Genomic DNA, 22,068 nt, shown 5'->3' with positions numbered 1-22,068 from the left:
GCTACTCGTGCTTATCGATAAGAGCGACCACTAAGGTACCTAGGTGGAGATGGATGGCAAGAGAACAAGAAAAAAAAAGTGTCTGGATTGTTGGCTGGAGTAAGACTTGGGATGCGAATCTTCCTCGCGCGGTCGACGCAACGACGATGGTGAAAGAATGAGATGATTCTGAATTCCGAGAAAACAATGTCAAAGAGAGAAGAAACGATCAAAGAAATTCCGACCCAATGCACAAACCAACTCGCCCTCGAGCCAGTCTCCGAAACAGTCTGGATCGAGACGTCTATCAGATAGTTCGAAAGCTTCAGGATGAGAAGGACAGCAAAAAGGAATCCGGCAAGAAGCCTTCCAAGCTCAGTGTTTACGAAGTCTTCGATGCTATAAAGCGATCCAATTCGAGCTTCAGCCGACTCAAGAAGAAGCCTCTGGAGGACGCCATCGAGAGGGCGCTCGACTTTCACAGGCAGGAGTGCTCTGACTCTGAAGACAGCGAGGGTCTGTTGGACGCCGATGGCAACGAATCCAACAAGGTAAGGATGCCGTATTCCCCCGTCAGCGATAGTATCATTTGCCGACGACCGGCGGCTAATGGAAGAGACTTACGGAAGGATGATCGGTTCCTCCTCAATCGACAACTTACCAAACATTGGAAGACACCGAGCAATAATTCAGCGGTTCCGACTGCCCAAGGGACCGAGGGGAAAACTACCAAGCGCCGACGTCTTTCACAGGAACCTGAGACTGATAATACCGGTGATGGTCCGATATCGATGGGTCCCCCGACGCGGACCAACGGCATCAACGGGGTTAACGGTGCCACGGCTGATGTCCAACCACACTCATCTTCGAAGAAGACCCAAAAGTCGATGAAGTACGGCGCCGAACAGGTCGCAACCGACTCCATCGTGCTGGCCGGGGTTCAGTCGACCCTCATTGAGCTCCACCGCGACATCTTCTCTCGTCTCTGGCAGAGGGATGACCACCCTCGCTTCGAAGAACAACCCGTGGGCTTCATCCTCTCCGGGCCACCCGGTACGGGGAAGCAGTCTATGGTGCGCGCCCTCGCGGCCATGACGACCACCCCGATCGTTCCACTAGGTCGCTATCTCAAGGACACCAGGTCGCCGGACAAAGTGGGCAAGATCATCGCCGACGTGCTCGACGAAGCGAAGAGGTGTGCTCCCTGTATCATCCTCATCGAGCGACTGCACGAATTCATGTCCAAGTCCGGATCGGCCCATAACGACTTTGAAGCCGAGGTGACGTCCCAGCTGCAGTTGGGAATGAGCCGACTTAGGGAAGGGGCACCAGCACCGGCACCGGCACCGGCACCGGCACCGGCACCGGCACCGGGTAGCAAACCTGTAGTCGTCGTGGCAACCACCAGCAAGCTGGAGACCATCGACCCTACGCTCCGGAGGCACGGCTACTTTTCGCAGACCATCAACATCAAGGTTCCCGACACGGAAGCTCGGGAGAAGATCTTCAGGGTCTTGACCCATGATCTCGATCTGCCGGCCGACTTCGACTTCACCTCCCTGGCCGTACGAACTCACGGTTTTGTGGGCGAAGACATCAGCGCCGTCGTCCAAATGGCCGGGAGAAGGGCCCGCCACCGTCTCATCGACATTGAACAGGCCCAGGCTCGCAACGCACTGCCACCTGCCGAACCGTCCGATCTCCAGCCTACCTGGCTACGGGAGGCCGCGGAGATCCGCCTCTGGTACGATTACATCGAACATCATTCCTACACCACGCCGCCAGAAGTCCGCGTCACGTTCCAAGATTTCGAGCACGCCGTCTCCGAACATACGCCGTACATGCGCCGCGAGGGCTTCAGCACCATCCCGTCGACGACCTGGTCCGAAGTCGGCGCCCTGCACTCCGTCCGCGCGGCCTTCCAAGTCTCCGTGGTCCGCCGCATCAAGGAGCCCCAGCTGTTCGCCAAGTTCGGCAAGCAGCGGCCCGCGGGCGTGCTCCTCTTCGGGCCCCCGGGCTGCGGCAAGACGCTCGTGGCCAAGGCGGTGGCCAACGACGCGCAGGCGTCCTTCATCCTCATCAAGGGCCCCGAGCTGCTTAACAAGTACGTCGGCGAGTCGGAGCGCGCCATCCGCGAGCTCTTTACCCGCGCCCGGAGCTGCGCGCCCTGCATCCTCTTCTTCGACGAGATGGACTCGCTCGTGCCCCGCCGCGAGAACACCACCACCGAGGCCGGCGCCCGCGTCGTCAACGCCCTCCTCGCCGAGCTCGACGGCGCCGGCGACCGCGGCGAGGTCTACGTCATCGGCACCAGCAACCGGCCCGACATGATCGACCCGGCCATCCTCCGGCCGGGGCGCCTCGACAAGCTGCTTTTCGTCGACTTGCCTAGCGAGGACGAGCGGGTCGAGATCCTGCGGACCATCCACCGGAACGGGCTGGGCAAGGGTGCCGCCGCCGAAGACGACGGGGACATTGTCGAGCGCGTTGCGAGGGATGGGCGGTGCAACGGCTTCAGCGGTGCGGACCTGTACGGGCTGTACAAGAATGCGTTGGACGAGTGTGTGCTCCGGTACGACGGTGGGGAGCCGACGCTCAGTGAGCAGGACTGGGAGACTGCGCTCAACAAGACGAAGCCGAGCGTCTCTAACCCGGAGACATACAGGAGGTTGGCGGCCAAACTGCACCATCAGTCGTAGACAGTCAGCCTGGCTGGTCTTTAGGGAACGAAGAGGGATTACCTCTCGCATTTTCATCAGACGCCATTTAGAAATGACATTATACCCTTGACAATCAAGATACACGCAGTATCGAAACGAAGCCAAGAAGAGGTCAAAATCATGCAAAAAGAGGAGATGAGGTAGGTATTCACAGGGATGGAGATGCCATCCCGGGGGAAACATATGCTAGATGTGAGAGTGTCGGGTAGTTCTCACGCAATGGCTCTGGTCTATGGTACAACAAAGGAGTTACATTAACAGGAAAGGAATCGCTTGAAATGCGCCTGTCTAAGGCAGCAAGCCGTCCTAATCCCCCAAAATATTTCAAATCGATTCCGTCGTTTCTCGTTCGTTTTTTGTTGTCAGTTCTGTGTATGGTATGAATGAGTACACACGACCTCCGGCGGTCATGAGATGAGCACAGGAGGGTCGTAGTCTAAGCAGTGGACTCCTTGAGGTAGGCGATGAGGTCTTTGCGGTCCTTCTCCTTCTTGAGACCGCCGAAGGCCATCTTGGTGCCGGGGATGTACTTCTTGGGGTTCTCAAGGTAGTCGAACTGAAAGAAGTGGAAGCGGCATGGTCAGTAAAGCAGCTCACTTTGTCATGTCAAATTAAAAGCCGAGCGGGTGACTCTGCACTTACCAGGCTCTTGTCGTCCCAGGTAACGCCCTTCTGCTTGTTGGCGTCGGTGTAGGAGTAGCCCTCGACGCTGCCGGACTTGCGGCCGAAGAGGCCGTGCAGAGCAGGGCCGATCTTGTTACCGCCGCCGGCCTCGACAGTGTGGCACTGCGCACAGCGGGTCTTGAAGAGGGAAGCACCCTTCTTAGCGTCGCCTGAGAAGAAAATAGACCGCGAGTTAGCAGGACGGTCCGCAGGGGGAAGAAAGATATTGTCAAGGTCGTATTCGTATTCTGCGATGGAAGAGCGAGCTTCGAACGACGGTTCTGCTGCCCCATGCCCCCGGGGTGCAAGCCGCGAGGAGCCTTTTCGCCCACGACGCACCGGAGAAGCTGGAAGGGGTCGGGTCTGACACTCGGCAAGGCCAGCTTTCCAGGTAGGAAGCTCGATGGTCGATTGAGCAGCTTCAACTCGTCGAACCCCGGCGAGCATTTTTCTACCGAGGCTAATGACGCAAGGGTGCGACCATAGACCCCGGAGCCGACCGATTGCGTCCTGTTTTCCAGCGAAAGGCATCTTAAAAACGAGTAGCGACTGGCAGCTCGAGGCTGACCCCGTCCCGAGTCCACTGGATGGATAGTCGCTGCTCAATGGCTCATGCGAAGCTCGACTCTTCCCGGCGCAGAATGACGACGGAACTTGAATAGATTAGACTTACCACCAGCCATTGTGTCGGATAGAAAAGAAAGTGGATATTAAAAGAAGTTTGAAGTATTCGAAGAGATAATGAAGCAAAAGAAAAGTAACGACTTTCTTTGCTGGACGGCTTGTGAAAAGGACAGTAATGGAGGTTTGAGTTGGGTCGTAGGAAAAAAAGGGAAAACAAAAAAAAAAAAGTTTTGGAAGAGAAATTGCCGGCTGGGCTGATCACCATTTAAGAGCCAACAGGGCAGGAACTCACCATGGACACGCCGGCCCGCAGGTTACCAGCCACGTTGTGGCGGGCGCCTCGGGAATATTTGTTGGCCAATCAGCGTAGTTGGAATGGTCAGAGACGAGCGGGCAAAACCGGATGGAAAGACGGAAAATTTGTCCATGGTGACGCTCCTTTCGGATAGCCGTTTTTGAGTCATTTGGGTGAGGGGGTTTGATTCCTGGGGGCTTTATTCTTGGGGGTTTACTCCTGGGGGTTTATTCTTGGGGGTTTCTTCTTGGGGGTTTCTTTCTGGGGGTTTCTAATTCCTGAATGAGGCTTAGCTGTGACCTCGGAATTGGAACTTTTTTCCCCATCCACAGTCCATTTGCTGCATCGGAATTGAATTGATCACAACCCATATTCCGTTGGGTCTCTAGAAGGAAAACACTTCAACCATCTAACAAATTCCAACGTCTTCGTTTCGAAGAAGAAAAAAAGAAGAAGAAAATCGACAACGGCGCCAGCCATGGCGTCCTCAATCACCTCGGCGACTCTCCCACCGCGCTTCCTACTACCAGCTTTGAGCCCCATGTGGCGCGCTGCCGCAACTCGCGTGCCCAGGACAACAACCGCCGCCGCCACCATCCGTAATGCTTCGACCAAGAGCACTAGCCCGGAGGGCAAGCCCCCCATCCTCGAGAAACCCGCCAGGTTTAACCCGCCGTCCCATGGATCCCGACTGCCCCGGAACCAAGGACCGAAGCACTACGGCGGCGCCTTGAGCGACGCAGAGTTGCGAGCCCAAGGCCAGAAGCATTATCCCAGCATGCTCCCGCCCGAGGGTACGAAGGCGCACAGCTTCATCCACAACCGGAGCATTCATCTCTTCATCACTCTTGTAAGTTGTGTCAAGCTCCCCATGTCACCGGGTGTCCTCCACCGCACTGCAAGATACTCGCGGAATAAGTGGGCAAGGAGTTTTGTTTTCAATAGCATCTGACACGCTGTATCTTTCCAGGGTACCCTTACCGTCCTAGCAATTTCCACTTTCATGCTGAACTTCACCCACACCTCACCCTTCAAGCACCTCCTCCCCGAGCCATCCTCGTTCTGGTCCAACCCCGGCGAATTCATTCGTACGTGGATCCGGGTCATACAGCTACACGAGAAGGACCGCAATGAGAAGGTCATTGCCAAGCACACCCGGTACACCGACGACGTGGCCAAGCGGGAGTACTACCGCAAGGTCCACGGTTTGGACAAGGAGAACCCCATTGTGAACTTATTTAAGTCGGAAGAGCAAATAGAGGAGGAGAGGAAGGCCGCTGTGGCTGCTGCTGCGGAGGAGGAGACCATGGCTGCGGCCAATGCCGGTGGCGCAGGTTCAGAGACGACTGGCGGCCAGACAAGAAAGAAGTGGCTGGGGATCTTTTAGGAAGACAATCTTCAATGTCCATATTCTGTAGAATACCATGTACCCTGCATAGAATGACATACATGTCTGGGCCAGCCCAACTCCTCTTATGTTATGCAGAGAGGTCATCGTGACTACGACTAGATTCCTCTTTCTCCAATTGCCCTTGTCGGCCTCCGCTGTCGAGATTTTCCCTGACATCCATCCAGCATAAAAAGAGGAAAGGACTTTCCACATGTCTAACCTATGTCAACCCCTTCCAGTCCGTCGAGCACCTCATCCGCCACCCCGCCCTTCTCCAGGACCTTTGCGATCATGCTCTGCAGCACAGCCAACTTGGTCCCGCCCAACGGCGGTCTCCACACTCCCTCCTGCGCGCCATGCCCGTTCGCCGCAGCGGACGGGGCAGAAACGGCACTCGCGGCGGTCTTGCCGGGGGCACTGACATTCGTACCGGGGTTCTCCGAATTCGGCACCCCAGGCGGCGTAAGCCTCGAAGGCGGGTCGATCGTGCGCACCGAAAGCAGCCTGAGCTCCCTCTCCCTGCGCCCGCCGCCTTCCGCGTCGACGTCCATTCCGTCGCCCCCGGCACCACCGGATTCGCCCTGCATGCGGCCGGCCTCCCCTACCGAGACGGCGAGCGCCGACTCGGCCACGGCGAGTTCCTCCTTGGCCGGATCGAAGATGATGTTCCCCCCCACGGCGATGACGAGGAGAGTGATGGGCGGGCGGGAGGATATGGCGTCGCCGCGGCTCCCGTTGCGAGGGTCCCGCGGGTAAAGGTATGGAGCGGCCTGCCAGTCGTCGTCGAACATGGGATCCTCGTCCCCTTCCGATTTGAGGCGGGGGACGCGGGTGGCCAGAAGCGCAAGGTGGGTGGTAAGAGAGAGGAGAGGAAGCGGGTACGATAGCGGGGGGGAGATGAGGAGGATCTAATCACATTCTACAGTATTAGATCACGTCTATTTCTCTCAGTAGAACGGGGGCGAGGGGGTGAGTAGAGGGGAGAGGGAGGAGAGGCGCGGGGCAGTCAAAATGGAAAAGAAGGAAAAGAAGGAAAAGAAGAGGCACGTACGTCAAGATAGAGCTTCCAGTGAAATCGGCGGTTGATATACAACTTCTTCGCAAACTCTCCATCCGCGAGCAAAGCCTCGCTGAGCATTCTCGCCAGGAAGATGGTGCTCGCATCGTCGTCCCGCAACCCAGGGATCTCCACCGTCATCTCGAGCCATTCGTTCCGCCCTTCCCCCGTCGTGTTTTCGCTTCCCGCACCGCCTTCTTCTTCATCTTCACCGCCGCCCCGTCGTATCCTGACACCCAGCTCTCCGTCGGTGCCGCGTCGTCGTCCGAACGGATCGGCCGTCTTCTCGAGCTCGGCTTTGACACCGACGATGGCCTCGGTACCGTCCGAGAAACATACGCGCGCGCTGCCGTTGGTTCCGGGAAGAATGCCCGTCTCGGCCGTCATGGGCCTGAACTGCGTCGGTCTGCGTCCATCGGGTCGGATCGGAGGTGTGAGGGAGAGCGATGCGTGGAGGTAGGCGAGCTCGGCAGGTGAAAGAAGGGTTTGTTGTGTTGACGAGGCCATGACTTTATTGCTTTTTTTTGTTTTGTCTTTTTTTCTTTTCTTTTCCACCCGTTACTGCATCGCATGGCCCAATACTCGTGTGCTCTTCTAGTAATTAACCTTCGGCTTTCAATTCGGTTCTGTAAATGTTTTGGCGGACTGGGATTCAAGATAAATCGTCTCTTGTGGTTGAATTGCTTCTTATTTTCGAGAGCTTATAACTAATTTAGTATTCTCGTACTCTGTAAAAGGTTCGGGGAACATTTTATAGTGGGGTTTCTGTTGAATTGCCGGGAGTGTGCTTCCACGGAGCGTTGATTTAAGGAATATATAATTATATTTAGTCTCCACGCAACAGTTCTACCTTTTATTAGTTACGCCGTAATAAATTATCTGACAGAGGCCACCACCTTATCCTGACTCACGTGCTAGAATATGATAGTTTCCGCGGGGTGTGTGTGGGCCCCTACCGGTACTTCGTGGTACTTTGTCCTTAGCAGGCAGGTACGTATCATACCGAACATCTCCTTGCTGGGTGATTGAACTTGCTCTCTTATTAGAAATTCACTCCAGACCCTCTCGTCAACGAAGACATCATTGAAAGATAAGATTATAATATGTACATATAACGATATCGAAAGGCCCTGTACTTATCATTGAGTCGATGCTCGCGAGCTAGGTATTCGCTACCTGTATCGCTATATCCATTGCTACCCTTATCTTTTGGGAAATCATACGAAGTGCTTGACGGTAAACCACCAAGACGACGTCGCATCTGAGAATCGACCACGGCTCAAGGCAGGTCAAGTGCTGTGTCCTATCATACTCTGTACCTTAGCGTTGAATTCCCCAATCAGCTAAAGTCCAAGCACAAAGAATCCACAAGGTCCGGCCCGATAGCGGCGATCAACTCGGCAATCCCTGACTTGATGCCGCCGTCGGCGGACACGGTCTGCGTATTCCAGACCACAAGGTCAGACGTGACAAATAGCGGCCCGGACTTGTCAACCCGTAGGGCCATCTGGTCGAGGTCCAACGCAGCTATCTCGTCCAGAGTAGCGATTCCAGGCATGTCAGTGTCAAACAGTAGTTTGGACTCTCTGCCGTCCCTTTCCGACCCTGATTCGGCGGTACCGGTATCCTCTGATCCGTCCGAGTCCTCGTTGGTGCCGTCGTCTCCTCCCTTATCCTTTTTGCGCCGTTCGGCCGAAAGACTCACGTACGCGTTCTCGTCGAGCAACTTGAGGACATGTTTGTCGAGGAGGTCCCACTGAAGAGTCTCAGGGTCCAAGATGTATTGCGGCATGTAATCGATTTTATACCGCATCTTGGGGCAGCTGTGTATGTAGAAGCCCGGATACCAATACCGGTATCCAGCGTCCTTGGCCAACGCTATCTCCCTGAGCGCACCCAGCTTTCCAGGCATGAATTTGTGGATCGACTCATGGTACAGAAAGTAGACGGAGCTCACACAGTGCGGGAGGAGGTCCAGGACCCCAATGGCGACGAGCTTGCCGTCCAGGCTGTAGCATTGGTGGTACGATCCTAAGCGAAGCTCTTCACCTTCGGGTGTTGCGAGAACTTGACGCCGGACGGGCGAATCGCAAAGAAATCGTCTAAATCCTACCCTCGTTATTTCGGACGGACCTTCCTTGTGGACGACCCGTTGGTAGTTCTCGTACACCTGAAATTTCTCCTCGGTGAAGGAATCCTCTTCTAGGGTCACGGTGAAGCGGTGTGCTGGCTCGGGTGGCGCCTTCAAGTGCTCTCGCTCCGACTCGCGAATCCTCTCCACCAGGTCGAATTCGGTTTCGCGCTTCTTCGACTCCGCGCGTGACCGAGGGTAAAGACGAGCCGCGGCGGCGGTATATTCGGCGCCAAGGACATGGTTGTTGAACCGGTTCACGGCTTGTCGCTGATCCCGGCTTGGCTTGAAGAGGGTCGAGTCAAGTCGGATGGTGTAGTGCGGGCAGCAGGACTGGCGTTGGTTCGGACGGTACAACAGGCTTCCCGATCGCCTCCAGTGCCGATCCAGCAAGCTTTGATAGAACGCAGGGGTCATGGACGACGTGGATGCATAGTAGGAGAAGCCTATGAACAGGTGACGTTAGCCACACAAAGAAGATCGGGTCAACAGGTTCGAAGTGTGGGAAGAGGTGTAACATGTGCCGAGAGAGTGGGCGAGCTTCGTTGTGCAAGATCAAAAGCAAGTATCCGACTCAGAGACCTAGACGGAGTAAGGTCGTCCCGGCATCGAGTTCCCCCCAGGTGGTTTACCGAAGCTTAATTGCGAGACTACCTTAGGGAGAAGCTGGATAGAGGGCAAAAGCAAGTAAGAGGGGGACAGTATTCACGTTTTGACTGACTCTTTCCTCGGCGCCCACAATAGCCACAGCGCGAGGAGTTGGTGTACCCTGTATTGGAAATATCTCTTGTTAGCTCTTCAATTTTACGGCTAGAACTCCAGAGGCATCGCCTTTGACAACGGGCCAGAGGGAATGAATGTTAGACGTGTCAGACAGCTCTGTCTGTTGTCGTGGCTTCGCGACTGAATACGGGGAGAGCCGAGCAAAGGGAAACCTCTTCGAGGACATGGGGTTCGGTTCGGGTTCTGTCTTGACCCCACGATGTTGATTTGGAAGTGAAGTCCGATGCTGGCTCAACGTGCCGTAAAACGATAATAGAACGCGGCCGTGATGACCAGACGACCTCTCGAGGGGGTGCACATGACAGGCGAGTGCAATAGGTACATAGCTAGCTATCATTTGGCGCGTCTTCCCCACCGCAGATGTTGTGCATGCAGCCTACTGGGGCGGGATCCGGGGACTTCCCCATCTATTCGTAGGGCCAACGGAAAGGAGAGGTCAAACCACGAGGTGAAACGGTTGGAGGAGAAGAGCGGATGGTCCAACTAACCAATGGGTGTTATGTAGGAGAGCGCATCTTCAGGGGTTTCCGTTTCCATGGTGGAATCTCCCGTGAGCGCCGGCTCTAATGCGGGAGTGGCCAAAGGCGGACAGAGGTTTAGCGCCGAAAAGATGGTCAACTGGTCGCCTAAGTGCTGAAGCGAAGCTGGTCGTGTGAGGGACGGTGAGAGATATTCGGAACGCAAGTTCACACACAAAGTATGAAATACGAATACCCAGGCCAGGAAACCCGTGTTCTTTCGAGGCTCGAGGTGTTCAATAACCGAGTGGTATAAGTCGGCTGCGAAGTACGGAGTACGGATACCGTCCTGGGTGAACGACGAGCGGGAGGGACGTGAGGCAGCGAGAAAGGACGGTGAGAGATTAAAAGGAAGGTCGGTCGTCGAGCCTAACTGTTTCGATGTCGGTGAAGGGGTTCGAACTATGCCTCAAGCAAGCCGCTTCCAATACTTCCCACTTCGTGGAATCAAGGCGTGGTTTACCTCAAATTTGGGATACAGCGGCCCGGTTCCTCTTCATGAACGTGGGATGGAGGCGGGGTTTCGTTCGGTGATGGAAGATATCGCCTGTGACGGGAAAGTAGAAGCCGGCCAAGGTAGAAAGTACCTTAATGAGCGCGATGGGTACATGTGCCAGCTCAGTGCGCGGGCGACGATGGTGTTCTTCTGGTCGGACAAGCTCTTGAGCGTGGGGGATCTTTGGGAAGCTAGAGGAATAAACTGTAGGGGACCCGGGTGAACGTCAAAGTTGGTGGATCCGCCGGTGACGGTGACCATCGACAACACTGTGAAAGTAGGTACCTATGGAGTACGCGCAGCAATTACCTTGTAGGTAGGTACCTTAGGTAAAGGGGCGCGAATCGCTGGCGAGATGGAAACAATTCATTTCTCGTCGCTTCAAACAAAGCACAGAATCGGTCTATAGATATACTCTATTACCTTACCTACGATGCAGGGTAGGCCATAGCAGTAAGCCACTCTCACGCATTAATACTTGACGGTGTTGGTAAGTACTCGCTTCCAGGTACGGATACACCGACCAGAACTTCTTCAAGGTACCTTACGGAGTATTAGTCCCTGCATTACCTATCCGACCTGTTGTATCCCCCACGTCGTTACACGGCAATTTTAACCTTCAACGCCTACCTTAGACACATGAGAACGAGATGTATGCAGGTGCCGGGCTGCTTTAGTATTTTTACGAAGTAATTTGTGGCAAGTCGTGGCACGTCTTAATCCTTGCTCCCTTGGTTGTGGGACGAAGTTGTCGCTGTGAGGTGAGGGGGTACCTTAGTTAAGTAGAGACGTCTCCGTAGCTGTAACAACTGTAACCTCCACCTGGGTCGACGATACTTGAGCAAGGCCATTTCCCCAAGCAAAAGTTATAATTTGATGGTCTGTATACTCACCGCTGCTGCAACTGCCATGTCGTTTATGGTTCCGGTAAAATCTTTGCAGACCGACCTCATTCTGCTGTCTCGGCATCAACGGCTCGAGGTCCTGGTTGATGGTATGTTCTTAGTTTGTAACTAATACCTTAAAAAGGTCGCTGGCCGGTTGTTTCATTAAGGTAAGGTATTAACGGATTAGAGCAGCACATACAACTACAGAGTACCCAATTCGCCTAACAAATATCCACGCGTCCCTGCTTATTGACTGACATGAGTCCCCCTTCTCGTAGCTCCGGGTCTCACGCATCCTCTTGAGTGCATTCTCACCACGGGTTACTCGAGGCACCCTGATCCCGGAGGATAGCTACTCGTCACCAGGCCTACGGCGATGTACCTTACCAGTCAACCCCCTCCTTTCACTGGAAACTACCTAGGTACCTACCTTAGGTAGAGGCGGTCAAAAGCCCCAAGGTGAAGGACCACCAGGCATCACGCACTCCATGGAAAAGGCGAAATGGAAAAAGGAGAGGAAAGAAAAAGAGAAAATAGCTTGTCAAACTGTGTTGGACTAGGGTAGAACTAGGCCGGACCCATTCTAAAACGTTAACTCGTTGTTAGGACCGATCTCGGGGTATATACCTACCAGCTGTATGTACGAAGTAGCTTTAGGGAGTTGGCCTGTAACTGGGTACCTAGGTAACTTCCAGGTTCCTATGAGGTAGTTCTCTGGTGTCCAAGGTAGGTTTTACTTGCTCGTCTCACGGTAGGTACCGTATAGACCTGGAGATCCTTTTTGAAGACCTCACGAGAGACTAATCTGGGCTTCGGACCATACCGGGCATCATGCCAGTGCTTATAACATGCCAACCTCCTTTGTGCGGAGTATGTACTGGGGGGAGGAGGCTATAATACCCAGCGGCAGAGGCAAAAGCAAAAGCGGTGCTTCTATTTATCGGTATACGTGTACAAGCCTACCATACCTTAAATATATATAAAATCTATGTACGGATACTTTAATTACATCATTGACGATGTGTAAAGTAAGGTACCTAGGTACCTCAGGTATCATGAGCCGCTGAAGCCTCAAACTCACACCCGTCAATGGCATTATTTACACCATGCACTACTTTATATTTGGGGTAATGCCTTGTGAAATGCAGTGTCTTGGCAACCACTACCTGCAGTGTTCCGCTGCTTTTTTCTCTTATTCGTCGTTCCCTCTCCAGGTACGAGTACTTTGTACTTTCCCCCCCCCTTGGGGGGTCCTTCTCTTTCTCCTCCACCTCCGCCCATAATTTTTTTCTTCTCTTCTTGTTCTTTCCGTCTTTTCGATCGATTAGCCTCATTTCCTACTTCGACCATGACACTCTGCCTGGGATGGTTAGTCCCTCGCTTACGACCCGGCAGAGTCGGGTGCCTCACGACCTGTACGGAGTAGGTACATTGACTTCGTTTACTCGCCCGTACATGCTGGTATGGCCTGCGTCTACCTCACCTGCCCACCTAGCCGACCGTCCCGTGGAGTCGGATGGGAAATCCACAGACTCCCCCCTGCTCTTCCTGGTTAAGTGGTATATAAGTCAACTATAATTTCCCCTGACTCCGGCTTTGCCCCTCCATCTTGTCGATGCTATGGCACGAGACGTGCCCCTTCTTAACCAGCACCCACTGGGTCCGCTGTCGCTCTCACCTCCGTGCCCCCTACACAATTTATACTTCCTCTGCTCTTTTGCTATATTCCCAGAGAGGGCATCTGAACGGGGTTTCACCCTATCATCGCCACACGCGGTGGACGATCGCCGTGGTTGAGCAGTCTACGTTATTCGTCTCAAGCTCTTGTCTTCTTCCGCTTTGCCTCTTCGGCCCTGACACCGGCACCTTTAATACGGTCGCGTGGGCAGTATTTTTTATCATATCATTTCCCCCTCCACCCCGCCCTATTCCAGCGCCAACTAGTCAAGTCGATTGGTCACGAAGTACCTTGTCTGGCGGCCAGCTCCGTACCTAAAGGTAGCAAAACCCCCCTGGCCGAAAGTTTTCACCTGCAACTCCAAACGCTCTCCAGGCTTGACTTCATCTCTTCCTCGCACCCCTTCACAGGCGACCTTTAACCTTGCCTTCGGGCCGGGGATTGTCTCGAGACAAACGTCCCATTCAGCGTTTTCAACTCGTTGCCGCATAGGCTGCCCCATCTGCACCCAATCGACGGGATTGGCAAGTGATTGTGTACTTACGTACCCTGTGCTTCGAAGCTTCGCGACGACTACACCCTTTGCAGCCGCCAATATCTCTCCGCCTCAAGGTCAAGCCGCGGTCCCTTTCAACGATCCGGCTGCTTCGGAATCACTCTTGAGTTCACGGGCTGGTCACCTCTGGTGTCGAGGCGTGCATTGTCCTCCATACAGTTATTTGGAACCCCCGGACATACCTAGACCATCATCAGTGTTCTCCGACTCATTCACTCGCGACAATGCCGTCAAATATTCTTTAAAGCCGACAGCCCCCAGCCCATCTTGATTGCCTCTTTCGGATTTACCCTTTCTCTACAGGATCGGTATTATTCCATCACACATAATCTTCGAAGCCGGCAAAGCACAGCTCTTCCCTTTGCAACCCAACGGTAGCTCCAGTTCTGATCCGGTTACCGGGAAGCCTGCTTGGTCCTCTGGTACCCCTTCCGGCTAGTCAGCTCTTTTTCGACCATCAATCACAGACGCGACGCGTTGGCACTGGTACACCAGAGACCATGTCGTCCACACAAGAAAACGAAAAACCAACAGAGTCGCGCACCGGCAGGAATAAGCAGCGTAAGTGCGCGAGGCTAGCTCCCCCTTCTATGCTGGGCGGAGACGTCCCTCATCTATCCATTCCTTGAACCGACCCGGGATTCCGGGACCCACTGACATGCCTATTCGCAGGCTACAACTCCAAAGGCGAACGCCTCGTAGCCGGCGTGGTTCCCCTGACCGAGGACAAGCGGTTCGTAATGCTCATCCAGTCCACCCGGCGGAAGGGCTGGGTTCTGCCTAAGGGCGGTTGGGAGTCAGACGAAGAGTGCGCCGAGGCGGCTGAGCGGGAGGCATGGGAAGAGGCGGGAATATGCGTACGCATCGACTACGACCTCGGCGACATACCCGAGACCCGCGCCCCCAAGAAGAACGCTAAAGATAAGTGCTTGTATCGCTTCTTCGAGGCCACCGTTACCCGACAAGAAGACATGTGGCCGGAGGCGCACAAAAGGGAACGCCAATGGATGACTTTTGCCCAGGCCAAGGATGCCCTGGCCACGCGGCCGGAGCTCCTTGAAGCCCTAAGTCGCTGCACCATGTGTCGCTAAGGCTGAGGCCGAGGCCACTCCTGGCCATGGAAGTTGATAAAAAAAATCTTAGCGCGCAGTTGGCCATGTAAGGGTAGCCTAGGTTGTGCTGGAGGGCCATGTTCTTGGCCTTGCAGTTCATCACTTTCCCAAGCAAAAGACAGGGCAAACATGGGATCTTTCCGGCGTTTTCTCGAGGCATTGCATCCACGGAAACACAGTTTCCTGGCTGTTTGCCTGACCACCTCTACCCATCTATCGATCTATCCAGCTTGCATGGATCTTACACGCATGTGTGCGCCATTATCAACCATGGTATTGATAAAAATATCACAATAGACCAATTATATCGGGGAATACGGCGTTGCAGGTGCTCTGGGCCATAGATCTGGGGCGGCTTTCTTCCTTACACATAACTCTAGGGCTTTGGACTGGATCAGATGATACACAAACCACTATACAAATCTCCCTGCTGTAACTATATATTTAAGACATAGAGCGGAGTTGAGAGGTGGTATGTTACACCGTGAACAGTCAAGTCTTGGTTGGGCCATCTGCCCAACTATCTGCGACACGGAATCTGGCTGAGTGAATCGTAGGCACGTAAGAGAGAGATCAATCGTAGTACAACGTACACCCACTAACCTGTTGCAGAATCACAAGTTGTCCCCATGTAAGAGTGCATTTATCTCTGAGTAAGGAACATTTTTGTTAGAGTGCCAGGAAGCAAGTTGCTTAATAATAGGTCACGACAATTGCGATTGCGTCTTCTCCACGCCGTAAGTAAGGAGAGCGAGATCTGAGCAAGAGCCAGCTCCCATGCGACATAGCGATCAATCAGGCTAATCCCACTCCAGGCCCTTGAGAGCATTGCTTTCTCTCGTTCGTTTTGCGACTTCTTTTCAGCAAGCTAAGGTACCTACCTACTAGGCATTTTGCATGATGCTACTGACGTTACCTACTTACAGGTACCTTCTACTTAGGGACTTCCTAAAGCTTCAAGTCCGGTCTCAGGGGTGCGCTGTGAACTTTCAAAGAGAACCTATCGTAGTGCCCATGACTCTGGCGGGTATCTTGTCTCATATACCTGTCAAAACTCCCGAGCTACCCCTCTGTCAGCTGAGAACTGCCCCGCTCTAAAGTTCCCAGGTACCTAGTACTTCGTATTTCGTAAAGCGGGAATTTTGACGCTGTGTGAAATAAGATCAACACCACCGAAATTTCCATGACCATCAAGCATCTGATGACCTTAAGGTTCTGTATCGTGGAGGGGCGTGTTCGGCTCCGCAGGAATATTCTTCCGAACAAGCCGCCAGCTTAGGTACCTTAGAAGGTACCTTAGATAGTGTCCTTCGTAAAGGGTAAGTCTAAATAGCACTCGTGTTTGGATATCTAGTACCCAGAAAAGTGGGCTATAATCCACTATACTCCCTTACTCGAATATCCCACTGTAAATATATATAAATCCCGAGGCGGTATAAATCTAAAAATATAGTGATATTCGTTAATTAAGTAAAGAGTAAATTACGTTACCGTTAATTAAGTATAACCGAAGCTATTTATATATTGATTTTCTTTAGTTCCTGTATAGCCTAAATAGCCGCCTGTTAATCTTGCTCTTTAATCCTGACTTATTTATTGAAAAAGCCCTTAAACCGGGCAGAAATATACCTAGTTTAATATTCCCCTAAGCCTGTAGGAGCCTCCTTTACCTTAATCGGTTCGTTAGTAAGTGCTTTTATAACGCGTTAGTATCCACGAGGCGTGATTATTCCCGGTTTATAGAATGGAGGCGTAGTTATTAACGTAATTACTGGAGGCGTAATTAAAGGCAGCGTAATTAAAGGCGGCGTAATTAAAGGCGGCGTAATTAAAGGCGGCGTAATTAAAGGCGGCGTAATTAAAGGCGGCGTATTTATTACTGGAGGTATAGTTAAAGGCGGCGTAGTTATTACCCCTAAACGCTTCTCTTAAGCTGCGATTTTAAAGACTAATACTAATTGCTTAGTACTAGTCTTACCACGGCCCCGGCCGCGACTAGTTAAAGATATCGTAACGGCTCCTTATAGCCGACCTTTACCTTATATCAGTACTAGGTTTAAGGGCGTAGCTAGGGCTTATTCTAGTAAAGGACCTGCCTCGGGGTCTAAGGGCCTATTCCACTACTAATACCGATTAATCGATTATAACTATAACGGCTTATTATCTCGTAAATAGCTAAATAGGATATACTAGCAGAGTAGCCCGTAAAAGGTAAGGATTAAGTAAGGTAGGTAGGCTACCTCTAGGCGTGGTAGTTAATCGTCGTTCTTCTTAGGCTTAGGTAGTAACTTAACCTATTATTAGATCGCCTTAAGCGCCTACGAAATAACCTTTTCTCGAACTAAGGAGAAGAGGATAATTAAGCTAGTAAAATCCACCTTATTCTATCGGCGTGCCCTCTCGGTTAAAATCTCTCTTTTCTAGTACTCCTAGTAAAGCTATAGCTTCTAGAAAATAGTAGCTAAATCGCTAGAAGAGCTATATAGAAAGGATTTTAGGCTTACGTGGCCTGACTCCACGATAGATATTATTATATACCTAAAGTTAGGAATCTGATTTACCTAGTAACGAATAATCTTCTCTTTAAATAGTGTAATCCAGGATATTAGGGCGTAATTAATAGCGCTTTCTGGGTGCTTACTATCTTATTAGAATACCTTAAGTTATTTATTAAATTCGTCTTCCGAAGAGCTATTAATTAGGGAATTCTAGTCCGCGAGGAAGGTATAGAACTTCGGATACCGCTTAATACTAGAGGTTATTTTTATTAGCTTAGGAAAAAAGCCTTTAGACTTAGCTAGTACGTTTATATTAACGTGCTATAGGTATAGGATTTAGGGAACCCGACTTAAGATTAGCAGGTATTTAAGGGCGTTTATTAAGGCTAACTCTTAGTCGGTGATAATATAATATAGAGGGGGGGAATTAAAGGTCCTGCGAAAAGCCTTAAAAGCCCGTAAAGCCTTATTACGGGCTATAGCCCGCGGAATAGTCCCTGGCAGCGGCCGGGACTAAGAAGCACGGACCTCCTAGCAAGGCCTATACGATCCCACACGTACTTAGCCGCCTATATACCGCGTAGACTTTTCCTTCCCTTCTTTCCTCCCTTAGTTCGAATAATCCATATTTTCGGCCTTAATACGTGAATAACTTTTAATAAGCCGTTATATATTCGAGCTTATAAGATTATAAGCTTTAACGCTTATATAGAAGGAGGTCCTAGTCACTTCGCCCCGAGCCCACTAAGGGGCTAAGGGTAGGTCGTAGGGACCTCGTATAACGAAATCGACGAACGCGTGTTATAACGCGTATAAGAAGCGGTAAGGATATATATCGCCCCTATTCACGATATAATCACTAGTCTATAAGCGGCCTTTAAGAGGTCCTAACTTCACTCGTACTTCGTACCTACTATATACCTAATACCTACCCTAGTCGTTATACCCTCGCCCTTACCTAGGCCCCTTAAAGCAGAGACTGCTATACTAATCCTACCGCCGCCGCCGCCGGCACCCACGCTCTTATACCGGGTATAGTAGGTCGTTATTCCCGTAAAATTCAGTAGGAAGCGCACGGAATACACCGCCTAGTCCTAGGCTATACGACTAAAACTTAAACTCGATAGCCCGCTATTTCGCAGTAATAAAAAGGCGTGGTATTTAATTAACACGTGCCTAGATACCTAGCCTTAGTAGATGGTTAGCACCTTCTTTGGTAATAGAGACATAAATAGTGAATTTAACCTAAAGGAATTTATAGCTTACCTTAATCGCACGTATAAGGACCGTAACGAATAAAGTCGCGCCACTAATGCCCTTAAAGCGATAAAGTAAAAACCCGACTAACCGTTCGCGCGCTTCCTCCCGACTTTTAAGAGGAACCTAGCGTAAGCAGGAGGCCACGATTAGGTGGACTATATTAAGATATCGTTCCTTAACGGCGCCCTAAATAATAGGCTATATAATAGCCTAGTCGTAGCCAACCTCCCTAATACCTACTCCGAGTAAGTAGATAAAGAATAAATAATCGCGTGGAGATAAGAGGGTGTTAGTAAATCGCACCGACTGATTCCCGTCGCCTATAAACCGGCTAAGGACGTTAACGGCGATATCGCTATAAGTGGCGTTAATAAAGTTAGCGAGTCTAAGGGGACTTAATAAAAACCTAACCGCTACGCGAATATTATATATTAGAACTACTAGAAGAAGGGCTATATCTAATAATACTATAAGAGTAAGAAAGAAACGGTGGCACGAATATCCCCTTAAGAAGAGGAACCCGAAGATATTCCCGAAGATACCGAAGATTCGGAAAAAGAATAGCTCTAGTATAAAATCGGGCACCAGAGCCGATAGCGTAAAAGTAACGGGAGTAAGAGGAGTTTAAACCGCTATTACGGAGCGAGTTAGTATTAATCTAAGTAAGAGTTAATAGTAGTGGGTTAATAAACGCTTTTATAGATACCGGTTATAACTACTATACTATTATAAATAAGAAGTTTACTCGAAAAATACACTTACTATTAGTCGATAAAAAGAAATAACTACTAACAGGCTTTTTGGATAAGACTAAACCGGCTAGTAGCGCCGGTATTATAGTCTTTATACTAGATATATAAGGGTATACCGAGTGTATTTTTACGTATATAATACCGGGTCTAGACTAGGATCTTTTCCTTAGGTTTTTATAGATAGAATATAACGATATAGCCCTCTACGCTAAGGAATAAAGGCTTCGCTACGGAGTAGCCGATATCGATATCCGACTCTAAGGCGAAAAGGAGCTAAAGGTAGTATAAGAGATCTATACTATAGTATTAGTAATAGGGTCCGTATTTATAGGATTATATAGACGACTACGGTACTAGAGAAGAAAAAGATAGGAAGAGGGTTTACGGGCTATATCGTTAAAAGATATCGAAAAGGCCCTAAGTATAAAGGAATTAGTAGACCCGCGGGAATACGTCCCCGAGAGTATTATACGCGAGTTCGGCGACTTATTTACGCCCTTATACTCTATACGCCTGCCTCTATACCGACCTAGTGTTAACTACGAGGTTTACTTATAGAAGGATAGTAGTAGTAACGAATAAGCCTTACTATAGGGCCTACTCTATAATATATCGCGTAAAGAGCTCCTTATATTATAGAAGACGATAACGGATTTAATAGATAAGGGATTTATTCGCGTGAGTAGCTCGGCGGCTGCCGTACCCGTACTATTCGTAAAAAAGCTAGGAGGCGGCCTCCTATTTTACTACGACTACCGTGATACGCTCTAAATTCCACCGGGAATACTCGGGCGTACCACGGGCGTACTATAGCGTACGCTATAGCACCTATAGGGTATACTATAAGTACCTTTAGAGTATACTATAGCTTCCTAAGGGTATAATTAGTGAATACCGGGGAATCCCCGGGTTCTTATACGTAGAAGCCGAGGATTCCACGGGGTTTCCCCGTAGATACTTAAGTCCCGGGGGTACGCGCCCCCTTAGTTTAGAGAAGATATCTTTATTACACCGTATTTTCTATACCTAAAGGTCACCCCTCGAGAAAAGCCTGGCTTATAGGTTCTATAGTACTGGCTAGCCAGGGATTTGCCGGTGAGGTATATTATACCGCGCCCTAAATACGATTACTTAGCGAGATTGCTACTTACTCCCCTTAATTATAGAGACTCTATATAACCTAGCTAAGGCGAAGTGGTTTACTAAATTAAATATCGTTACCGCCTTTTAAAAGATACGGATAGCACCGGGGCATAAGTATAAGACTATATTCCGTACTCGGTTTAGACTATTCGAGTGGCTAGTATACCCTTTCGGGCTAACCGGCATGCCTACGATATCCTAGCGATATATTAACTTATCGCTATAAGAGTTTCTTAACGATTTTATCTCCGCGTATATAAATAACGCCCTAATCTACTTAGACGGATCTTCTAAGGACTACGAAGAGAAGGTACGGCGAGTGCTTAGTGCCCTTATAGATACTGGGCTAAACCTTAACCCGAAAAAATACGAGTTTAGCGTTAAGACGGTTAAATACCTAGGGTTTATCGTCACGGCAGAAAAAGGGGTATCTTATAACCCCGAGAAACCTAAAGCTATTATAGAATAGGAAGTGCTAGTCTCCGCGACTAAAGTATAAAGTTTCCTTAGGTTCGCTAACTTCTATAGAATATTTATCCGCGACTTTATAGCTATTATAGCACTATTTATAGCCCTAACGAAGAAGAACGCTCCGTTCTACTAGGGCCCCCTATAAGAAGTAGCCTTTAAGGAACTAAAGTAGAAGTTTTAGGAAGAGCCATACCTATAATAATAGTAACCCGGAAGGAAGACTTAGCTAGAAAAGGATTACTCGGGGTTTATGCTAGGTAGCGTGTTCCTATAGGAAGACGAATAAGGACGTAGGTGCGTTATCGTATACTACTCACGCCGTCTTAACTCCGCTAAGTATAATTACCCGATTCACGATAAGGAGATACTAGCGATTATAGACTTATAAGGAACGGAGTGGTACTGTGGATTCGTACTGTGTGCAATTGGAGATACGCTCGGGCCGCCGAGCGTTCGGCGAAAACCTTAGAATCGCCACGTTAGCGTAGAGAGAAAAATCCCCTTTTTCCCTTAAGTTAAAGTCCTAAGAAATATACGACTATTAAGCCTAATAGTATTATCCGCTACGGTGCACCTTTCCCCTAGTATTATAGCCTATTCCTTAATAAATTCTTTAACTTCTATACCTATAAGGTTACCGGGCCGAAGATACCACTAAAACGGACTTTACGAAGCATTACCGACGCCGAGCGAGCGGATATGGGCGTGTAATAAGAAAAGCCTATTTGAGGCATCGAAGAGCGTTAGGACCGATAGGATAATAATAACGATACGGCCTTATCGTTATCCCTTAGTTTAGTGCGAACGCGGACGTTATCCGTGGATAGTCGTCCACGGAGACTCGATATCGAATAAGCGAGGAGCGCCAAATAGTCGGCGAGCTATATATCTTCCGACCGTGTAGGGGAATCGTCCCCGACTACCACTAAAAACCTATTCGCCCTACTAACACGTTAGGTATAGTAGTAGTAAGAGTTTAACTAGTAGATATAAAGGCAGAATAAAGCTATCCTATAAAGGCTTATCGAACGCCCGGCGATAAAGCGCGAATACGA

The 22,068-nt window shown here is 50.6% G+C and overlaps 6 protein-coding genes across 6 annotated transcripts; 3 read left to right on the top strand and 3 right to left on the bottom strand.

Moving 5' to 3' along the window:
* Positions 1 to 227: 227 nt before the first annotated feature.
* Positions 228 to 2,678, top strand: SODALDRAFT_270786 (ATPase; the record flags this gene model as incomplete). The annotated part of the gene is made up of 2 exons (XM_028607737.1): positions 228 to 530; positions 609 to 2,678. The coding sequence occupies 2 exons, from the start codon at positions 228 to 230 to the stop codon at positions 2,676 to 2,678; spliced, it is 2,373 nt and encodes a 790-aa protein (XP_028468069.1).
* Positions 2,679 to 2,820: 142 nt separating this feature from the next.
* Positions 2,821 to 4,082, bottom strand: SODALDRAFT_329956 (cytochrome c). The gene is made up of 3 exons (XM_028611090.1): positions 4,036 to 4,082; positions 3,342 to 3,532; positions 2,821 to 3,255 (listed from the first exon to the last, which is right to left on the bottom strand). The coding sequence occupies exons 1-3, from the start codon at positions 4,043 to 4,045 to the stop codon at positions 3,136 to 3,138; spliced, it is 321 nt and encodes a 106-aa protein (XP_028468068.1). The 5' UTR covers positions 4,046 to 4,082; the 3' UTR covers positions 2,821 to 3,135.
* A 534-nt stretch (positions 4,083 to 4,616) lies between these two features.
* SODALDRAFT_306370 (hypothetical protein) lies at positions 4,617 to 5,750 on the top strand. Its single transcript, XM_028609039.1, has 2 exons — positions 4,617 to 5,131; positions 5,252 to 5,750. The coding sequence occupies exons 1-2, from the start codon at positions 4,760 to 4,762 to the stop codon at positions 5,666 to 5,668; spliced, it is 789 nt and encodes a 262-aa protein (XP_028468067.1). The 5' UTR covers positions 4,617 to 4,759; the 3' UTR covers positions 5,669 to 5,750.
* Positions 5,652 to 7,522, bottom strand: SODALDRAFT_376049 (hypothetical protein). Its single transcript, XM_028614784.1, has 2 exons — positions 6,723 to 7,522; positions 5,652 to 6,579 (listed from the first exon to the last, which is right to left on the bottom strand). Exons 1-2 carry the CDS (start codon positions 7,233 to 7,235, stop codon positions 5,887 to 5,889), a joined length of 1,206 nt encoding a protein of 401 aa, XP_028468066.1. The 5' UTR covers positions 7,236 to 7,522; the 3' UTR covers positions 5,652 to 5,886.
* A 545-nt stretch (positions 7,523 to 8,067) lies between these two features.
* SODALDRAFT_338109 (arginyl-tRNA-protein transferase) lies at positions 8,068 to 10,179 on the bottom strand (the record flags this gene model as incomplete). The annotated part of the gene is made up of 2 exons (XM_028612750.1): positions 8,068 to 9,305; positions 10,131 to 10,179. 2 exons carry the CDS (start codon positions 10,177 to 10,179, stop codon positions 8,068 to 8,070), a joined length of 1,287 nt encoding a protein of 428 aa, XP_028468065.1.
* Positions 10,180 to 14,277: 4,098 nt separating this feature from the next.
* On the top strand, positions 14,278 to 14,868 carry SODALDRAFT_272736 (nudix/MutT family protein; the record flags this gene model as incomplete). The annotated part of the gene is made up of 2 exons (XM_028607852.1): positions 14,278 to 14,338; positions 14,450 to 14,868. The coding sequence occupies 2 exons, from the start codon at positions 14,278 to 14,280 to the stop codon at positions 14,866 to 14,868; spliced, it is 480 nt and encodes a 159-aa protein (XP_028468064.1).
* Between the last annotated feature and the right edge of the window lie 7,200 nt (positions 14,869 to 22,068).

The sequence above is a fragment of the Sodiomyces alkalinus genome (assembly GCF_003711515.1).
Source record: "Sodiomyces alkalinus F11 unplaced genomic scaffold SODALscaffold_2, whole genome shotgun sequence".
NCBI classification, from domain to species: domain Eukaryota; kingdom Fungi; phylum Ascomycota; class Sordariomycetes; order Glomerellales; family Plectosphaerellaceae; genus Sodiomyces; species Sodiomyces alkalinus.
The sequence above is the reverse complement of the archived record's forward strand: the minus strand, read 5'-3'. Positions and strand labels throughout refer to the sequence as shown.

Bases quoted from the DNA above. Each gene is read 5' to 3' on its own strand.
- SODALDRAFT_329956 (XM_028611090.1), bottom strand. The intron at 3,256-3,341 runs GTAAGTGCAGAG...CACTTCTTTCAG, and splicing joins CCTGGGACGACAAGAGCCTG to TTCGACTACCTTGAGAACCC.
- SODALDRAFT_306370 (XM_028609039.1), top strand. From the start codon at position 4,760: ATGGCGTCCTCAATCACCTCGGCGACTCTCCCACCGCGCTTCCTACTA. The intron at 5,132-5,251 runs GTAAGTTGTGTC...GTATCTTTCCAG, and splicing joins TTCATCTCTTCATCACTCTT to GGTACCCTTACCGTCCTAGC.
- SODALDRAFT_376049 (XM_028614784.1), bottom strand. From the start codon at position 7,235: ATGGCCTCGTCAACACAACAAACCCTTCTTTCACCTGCCGAGCTCGCC. The intron at 6,580-6,722 runs GTACGTGCCTCT...GAATGTGATTAG, and splicing joins ACTGGAAGCTCTATCTTGAC to ATCCTCCTCATCTCCCCCCC.